The 7,708-nt window shown below is 69.0% G+C and overlaps 1 protein-coding gene across 1 annotated transcript; it reads left to right on the top strand.

Moving 5' to 3' along the window:
• Window positions 1–7,242, top strand: ANKRD35 (ankyrin repeat domain 35). Its single transcript, XM_086478486.1, has 12 exons — window positions 1–39; window positions 1,418–1,548; window positions 1,649–1,737; window positions 2,026–2,090; window positions 2,754–2,811; window positions 2,899–2,978; window positions 3,060–3,166; window positions 3,917–4,080; window positions 4,191–5,758; window positions 6,762–6,851; window positions 6,943–7,008; window positions 7,183–7,242. Exons 1-12 carry the CDS (start codon window positions 1–3, stop codon window positions 7,240–7,242), a joined length of 2,517 nt encoding a protein of 838 aa, XP_086334612.1.
• Window positions 7,243–7,708: the final 466 nt, after the last annotated feature.

The following is a 7,708-nucleotide window of genomic DNA, read 5'->3' as shown; positions in this document are numbered from 1 at the left end:
ATGAAGCGGATGTTCTCCTGCTCCAGCTCGCAGGTGGCGGTGAGTCCCGGCCCCCCCCCCCCTACCCGGGGGGACCCCAGCCCGGTCCCTGCAAGCACCCATGGGTGCTGCCACGGTGCCTGGGAGGGTGAGGCGGTGTTTGGGGTGAGGGGGTGCTGCGGTCCCCCCGCTGCTGCCAGCCGGCTCCGTGTGCCCACCGGTCCTGACCCCCATCCAGCTGTGGTGCCCAGTGCCGGTCCTGGCCCAGTGCCGGCTGCAAACCCCAGCCCCAATTCTGGCCCCAATCCCAACCCCAATGCCGGCTCTGGTGCCGGCTGCCATCCCAGTCCCGATGCCGGCTGCAATCCTAACCCCAATCCCAGGCGCGATACCAGCTGCAACTCCAGTCCCAGCTCCGATACCAGCTGCAATCCCAACCGAAATCCCAGTCCCGATACTGGCTGCAACCCCGACCCCAATCCCAACCCCAGTCCCAGCCCCAATCCCAGTCCCGACACCGGCTGCAACCCCAGTCCCAGCTCCAATACCGGCTGCAATCCTGACCCCAATCCCAGTCCTGATACCAGCTGCAATCCCGACCCAAATCCTAACCCCAATCCCAGCCCCGATGACGATTCCGATGCTGGCTGCCATCCCGACCTCAAATCCCAGTCCCGATGCCAGCTGCAACCCCAGTCCCAGCCCCAATACTGGCTGCAACCCCGACCCCAATCCCAACCCCAGTCCCAGCCCCAATCCCAGTTCGATGCCGGCTGCAACCCCAGTCCCAGCCCCAATACTGGCTGCAACCCTGACGCCAACCCCAGTCCCAGCCCCAATCCCAGTCCCGACGCCGGCTGCAACCCCAGTCCCAGCTCCGATACCGGCTGCAATCCCAACCCCAATCCCAGCCCCGACCCCCCGATGCTCCGCCGTGATCCTGGCCCCGGTGCTCACCCCCAGACCTTCTCCTCATGCCCAGCCTGGTGTCCAGGTCTGGTCTCCGGTCCCGGTGCTCAACCCCGGTGCCCACCCACGCCCCACACCGCGGTGGAGCCCGGCGTGGCACACCGGGGCAGCCCGACAAACCAGCCGGGCCGGCACAGGCAGGGACACGCTCGCCTGCCTCGCCTCGCCTTCCCCAGCCGGCGCCCAGGGCCGGGCTCCGTGTAGATTCGGGGTCCCCAGCGCCCCATCCCTGACGGGGCACCCCAACGAGCGGGGAAACTGAGGCACGGCTCTGCATAGGGAGGCGCTTGCGGGAGGGGGCACATCGCAAAAGAAGGGGCAGCCCCAAAGCGCTGCCTCCGCTGTGGCCATCCTGCCTGGAGAAGCCGTGCCTCAGTTTCCCTTCGCCATCCGGTGGGGCAGGATGGGGTGGGGGGGGGGGATGTCCTGTCCCCACAGCCCCCCCCGGAGCCGCTCGCCACCCCCCCAGGTTGAGAGCTGGAACAAGCAGGACCAGAAGCTTTTGGAAGCGGTGGAGAGGGGCGACGTGGGCAGGGTGTCCGCCCTCGTCTCCCGAAAAACGGCCCGGCCCACCAAACTCAACGCCGTGGGGCAATCCGCGTACGTCCACCCCGGGGCCAGGGCGGGGGGACACATGGGGGTCCCTGGGGTGGCGGATGGGGACCTCGGCGGCAGCCACCTCTCGCCCTCCTCCCTCCAGCTTCCACCTGGCCGCATCCAAGGGTCTCACCGAGTGCCTGACGCTGCTGCTGGCCCACGGGGCCCCCGTTAATGAGAAGAACGATGACGGTAAGTGGGGGACCTTGGGGACACCTTGGGGACACCTGCTGGCACGAGGGGGGGGGGCGACATAGCCGGGTCTGAGCCAGGACAGGGTCTGGTCCCTGCGTCCCCTCCGGGTGATGGCGAAGGGCTGAGCATCCCCCAGACCTGCACCCCAAGGCGCTGGGGCAGCGCCCTGTCCTGCCACGCTGGGGCAAGATGTCCCCAAGGCAAGATGTCCCCTGGGGAGGCGGGTGTCCCTGCCGGCCGTGTCCCCCCTCGGCTGCTGGTGCCCAGCCCGCGGGTCTCTTGCAGGCAGCACCGCTCTGCATCTGGCCACCATCGCCTGCCAGCCCCAGTGCGTCAAGGTCCTGCTGCAGGTACGAGTCCTTCTGGGGACGGGGACAGGGGTGGGGACAAGGAGGTGCGGAGGAAGACGAGGATGGAGCTGGGGATGGGGATAGGAAAAGGATGGGGACAAGGAGGTGTGGAGGAAGACAAGGATGGAGCTGGGGATGGGGACAGGAAAAGGATGGGGACAAGGGCAGGGGTGGGGAAAGGGATGGGGACAGGGATGGAGATGGAACTAGGGATGGAGAGAGGGATAAGGGTGGGGACAAGGACAGGGACAGGGATGAAGAGCGGGATAAGAATGGAGCTGGGGCTGAAGATGGAGGTGGAGATGGGGATAGGGACAAGGACATGGATGGGGACAAGGACAGGGATGGAGATGGAGCTAGGGATGGAGAGAGGGATAAGGGTGGGGACAAGGACAGGGACAGGGATGAAGAGCGGGATAAGAATGGAGCTGGGGCTGAAGATGGAGGTGGAGATGGGGATAGGGATGGGGACAAGGACATGGATGGGGACGGGGATGGAGATGCAGAGGGGGATGAGGATGGAGCTGGGGATGGAGACAGGGTTGGGGACAAGGACAGGGGTGAGGAAGGGGACGGGGTAGAGGCAGGGGTGAGGAGGAGGGTGGGAATAGGGCAGGGCAGGATGCTCAGGGAGGGTCCCTGCCTGCTGTCCCCCCGCCCCAGTACGGTGCCAACGAGGGCCACGTGGACGGGCAGAACCGAACCCCCCTGCACTGGGCTGGTGAGTGTCGGGGGGGTCCCCAAAGCAGCCTGGGAGCGGGCAGGGAGGGGGACACGGGGCCCCGCTGGCCCCCCGCACTGACGCAGCCCCCCGCAGCCTCCTCGGGCTGCGCCTCCAGCGTGCTGCTGCTCTGCGACCACGAGGCCCTCCTGGACGTCACCGACGCCGTGAGTGGGGACCGCGGGGCAGGAGGGGGGTGGCGGGGGACGGCGGGGGTTGACAGGCCCCTGGTGTGTGTCCCCCCCCAGCACGGGCAGACCCCCCTGATGCTGGCGGCGCGGGGGAACCACGCTGCCATCTGCGCCCAGCTCCTGCAGAGAGGGGCCGACCCCAACCTGGCCGACAAGGACAAGAAGTGAGTGGCCGTGGGGACAGGGGGGACACACGTAGGACAATTAGGGGTGACGGGAGGGGGTGTCTCTGCTCTGCCCCCCATGCGCGGGGCGGTGGCTCGATGGCTGTGCTCCGTGGGGACTCTGGAGATGCCCGGCGCAAAGGCGGCTTCGGTGCTGTCCCCTGTCCCCAAGGGACACAGGTGTCCGGGGAAAGCCACCACTGCGGAGAGCAGTCCCAAGGGGGAAAAGGGGTGGGGAGGGACGTGTGCCACCCTGCCACCGTGCCACCATGCCATCATGTCATTGTGCCACCGTGCCACCGTTCCACTGTGCCACCATTTCCCTGTGCCACCATGCCACTATGTCATTGTGCCACTGTGCCACCATTTCGCTGGGCCACCATGCCACTGTGCCATTGTGCCACCATGCCATCATGTCTGTGTGCCACCGTGGCGCCATGCCATCATGTCATAGTGCCACCGTGCCACCATTTCACTGTGCCACCCTGCCACTGTGCCATTGTGCCACCATGCCACCACGCCACTGTGCCATTTTGCCACCATGCCGCCACGCCTGTGTGCCACCATGCCACCGTGGCGCCAGGCCATCGTGTCATTGTGCCACTGTGCCACCATTTCACTCTGCCGCCGTGCCACTATGTCATTGTGCCACCGTGCCGCCGTGCCGCTGGGCCATTGTGCCACCCCGCCATCACGTCTGTGCGCCGCCATGCCACCCACGCCACCGCCACCGCGCCACCGCTCCGGCAGGACCGCCCTGACGCTGGCCTACGAGCACCGCAGCCTGGAGTCGGCCGAGCTGCTGCTGAGCCACGGGGCAGCCGCGGGGGACGAGGACCGCGGGCACTACGGCGGGCAGACCCCCCGCCGCGCTCTCCGGCGCCTCCTGCGCGGCGCCCGCAGCACGGGGGGAGGTGAGTTGTGTGCCCCCCGCCCCCGCCATCACCCATCCGGCCTCACCCGGCTGCTTAGTTTTGGGGAAAAAAGGGGGAAAAAAGGGGATTGTTTCTTTTCCTCCCGGCAGAGAACGGCACCGGCTGTGCCAGGGATGCCGCACCACAGGTGGGAAGCCGGGGAGTGGGGACGCTGGGCAGCGACAGCGAGGTGGAGGAAGAGGAGGGGGATGAAGAGCAGCGAGATGGGTGCGATGCCCGGCAGACGCGGCGGCTGCAGGAGCGGCTGGCGAGGAAGACGCGGGAATGCCAACGGCTGGCGGCCGCCGCCGACAGCATCCGGCAGCGGGTGCGGGAGCTGGCGCGGCTCCTGCCCGGGTGGGAAGCCGGGGACGGGGCGGAGGATGAGGATGAGGATGGCGCCTGCCTGGCCCTCCTGGCCCAGCACGTGATGGAGCTGAGGAAGAGGATGGCGGCCGAGGAAGAGGGGGATGGAGGACACCACGCCGCGGCGCAGCTCAACGGCGATGACGGGGTGCCGGCGCTGGCCCCGTTCCTGACCTGGCTGGGGGCCGAGTGTGCCAAAATGCGGGCGGCGAAGGCGAGCGCCTTCGCCCGGAGCAAGGGGCTGCGGAAGGAGGTGGAGGAAGCCCTGCGGAGCAAACTGCACTACGAGGTGGTGTCGGCCGACGCCGTCCGGAGGAGCTTGGCCGCTTGGGAGAAGATGGCGGTGGGGCTGGAGCAGGCGCTGAGCCGCGCCGACGAGACCCACGCCAAGATGCTCGAGGGATCCCGCGTCCTCTTGGAAAACCTCCGGCAGGAGCCGGCGCGGCTGCTCGCCGGGATGGCGCCTTGCCGGTGCCCGGTGAACGGCACGGAGGCGGCTGCGGGTGGGAAGAGCCGAGAGGAGCTGCCGAGGGAGGGCGGGAGTTTGGAGAAGGAGATGCTGGAGCTGAAGGAGAGCAACGGGGCGCTCCTGGGGGAGCTGGCCCGGCTGGGGCGGGAGCGGGAGCGGCTGCAGGAGGAGCTGCGGCGGCTGCGGGAGCAAGACCCCGGTGCCGAAGCGGCGGCGGAAGGTTCTGGAGAGGCCGCCCTGGCCCAGGCGCTGGCGGCCGAGCGGGAGGAGGTGGCGAGGCTGCGGCGGAGGCTGGCGGGGCAGCGGCGGGAGCTGGCGGCGCTGCGGGACGGGGTGGGCGAGAGGGCGCGGGAGGCGGTGGGGGACGCCGGGGCCGGCATCCTGCGGGAGCTGCACCGCAAGCTGGACGGGCTGGTGAGGTCCCAGCACGAGGCCTTGCAGCTCGTTGCGGAGATGGAGGGCGAAGGCACCCGCGGGGACGGGGGCGGGGACGGGGCGGGGCTGCTGGGCGAGTTGGAGGACGCACTGGGTGAACTGGTCGAGGAGCTGGGGCCGGCGCCGGGTGCCCGCGTGCCGCGGCTGCTGGAGCGTCTCACCGGCATCGCCGCCGCCCTGCGCGGCCGGGAGAGCCCCGGGGAGCCGCCGGGGGCCGGGGCCGAGCGGTGGCGGGCGGCGGCGGCGGCGGAGAAGCGGGCGAAGGAGGCGGCGGAGGCCCGGGCGGCCGAGCGGGAGCGGGAGGCGCGGGAGCTGCGGGAGAAGGCGGAGGGGCTGGAGCGGAGCGTGGGGACCCTGCGGGCCAGGGTGGGCGAGCTCGCCGGGGCCTGCCGGGACAAGGAGGGGAAGGTAAGGGCCGGGCTGGCCCGGGACACCGGCTGGCAGGGACACGGGCCCCTTCCGTCACCGTCCCCATCACTGTGCCCTTCCCACGGACACCGTCTTCCCATCGCTGTCCCCATCCCCGACCCCCTCCCATATCTGTCCCCTTCCCACCGCTGTCCCCATCACCATTGCCTTCCCATTGCCACCTCCTTCCCATTGTTGTCCCCATCACCGTCCCCCTCCAAATCTGTCCCCTTCCCACCACTGTCCCCATCGCTGTTCCCATCCCCGTCCCCTTCCTGTTGCTGTCCCCATTGCCATCCCCTTTCCATCACTGTGCCCATCCCTGTCCCCTTCCCACCCCTGTCCCCACCACTGTCCCCATCCCTGTCCCTTTCCCACCCCTGTCCCCACCACTGTCCCCATCCCTGTCGCCTTCCTACCACTGTCCCCATCCCTGTCCCCTTCCCACCATTGTCCCCACCACTGTCCCCGTCCCTGTCCCCTTCCCACCATTGTCCCCATCACTGTCCCCATCCCTGTCCCCTTCCCATCACTATCCCCACCACTGTCCCCATCCCTGTCCCCTTCCCACCATTGTCCCCACCACTGTCCCCATCCCTGTCCCCTTCCCACCATTGTCCCCATCACTGTCCCCACCCCTGTCCCCTTCCCATCACTGTCCCCATCCCTGTCACCTTCCCATCAACACTCTCTTCCCATCACTGTCCCCATCACTGTCCCCACCCCCCCCTCACCCCTTCCCTGGTATTCCACCCCCCAACACCCCCAGGGGAGCCGGGTTTGGGGGGGCCGAGGGCTGCCCGGAACCTCGAGGGCAACTGGGACCTTCTTCCCACCCGCCCCCACCTCCCAGCCAAATCTCGAGGGGGGGGGGGGGCCAGATGGGAACCAAAGGGGCAACCCCGGGGTGTGATGGGGAGCAGCCGGTCCCCACCAGCACCCGACTGTGACACCCCCAACCCCCCCCCCGCCTTGTCCCCCAAAACACCCCCCCCCCCCCCAGATGAAGAAGCTGCTGGCGGAGACGGAGAAGCTGTCGGCGGAGGTGCTGGGGCTCCGCGGCCAGAGCGCCCGGCTCCAGCTCCAGCTGGAGGTGGGTGCCAGCCCCCGGTGTCCCCCGCTGTCACCTCGTCACCCGCCGTCCCCTCGTCGCCCGCCGTCACCTTCCTCTTCCTCCTCCCCAGGTCCAGCAGAAAAACCACCGGGACATCGTCGCGGTTTACAGGACCCACCTGCTCAACGCTGCCCAGGTGGGACCCCACGTCCCCCCTCGCCTCGGGGGTGACGTGACGGGGGGGAGGGGGGAACGACGGGGACACGGGGACGTTTTTGGCTGCGATGCTGGAAAATAGGAATGCAGAGCCCAGCCCCCACGTTCGTGGGAGGCCGGATCGGGCCCCACGGCGAAGCTCTCGTCCCCGCAGGGGTTCATGGATGAGGGGGTCCACGCCCTGCTGCTGCGGATCCTGCGGCCCGAGGGGTGAGGGGCAGGATCGGTGCTGGTCCCAGCGCCCCCACCGAGGCATTAAACTGGAAAAGCCGCGTGTCGGCCGCATCCCGCGTCCCCGTGTGCTGGGTCCGGCCGTGGGGAGGGGGGTCCTGGGGGGGGGGGGGGGTGTGCTGCCCCCTCGGGGTACCCTGGGGGGGGGGGGGGTGGCAGCTCAGGAGGGCTCAGAGCACCCACCGTGGGGCCTGGTCAGTCCCCAGGGCACAGGCCGGGACTGGGCGGTGGTGCTGGGCAGACGATGGGCCAGGACTGGTCCCTGCACAGCACCAGTCCCATACCGGACCAGCTCCATACAGCACCAGTCCTACACTGGGCCAGTAGCAGTATCGCACCAGTCCCATCCTGGACTGGTTGCATGCTGGACCAGCCCCACACAGGACCAGTCTCATACTGGGCCAGTACCATATTGCACCAGTCCCATCCTGGGCTGGTGCCATGCTGGA

Source organism: Leptosomus discolor, chromosome 26, assembly GCF_034619465.1.
Source record: "Leptosomus discolor isolate bLepDis1 chromosome 26, bLepDis1.hap2, whole genome shotgun sequence".
Classification (NCBI taxonomy): domain Eukaryota; kingdom Metazoa; phylum Chordata; class Aves; order Leptosomiformes; family Leptosomidae; genus Leptosomus; species Leptosomus discolor.
The sequence above is the reverse complement of the archived record's forward strand: the minus strand, read 5'-3'. Positions and strand labels throughout refer to the sequence as shown.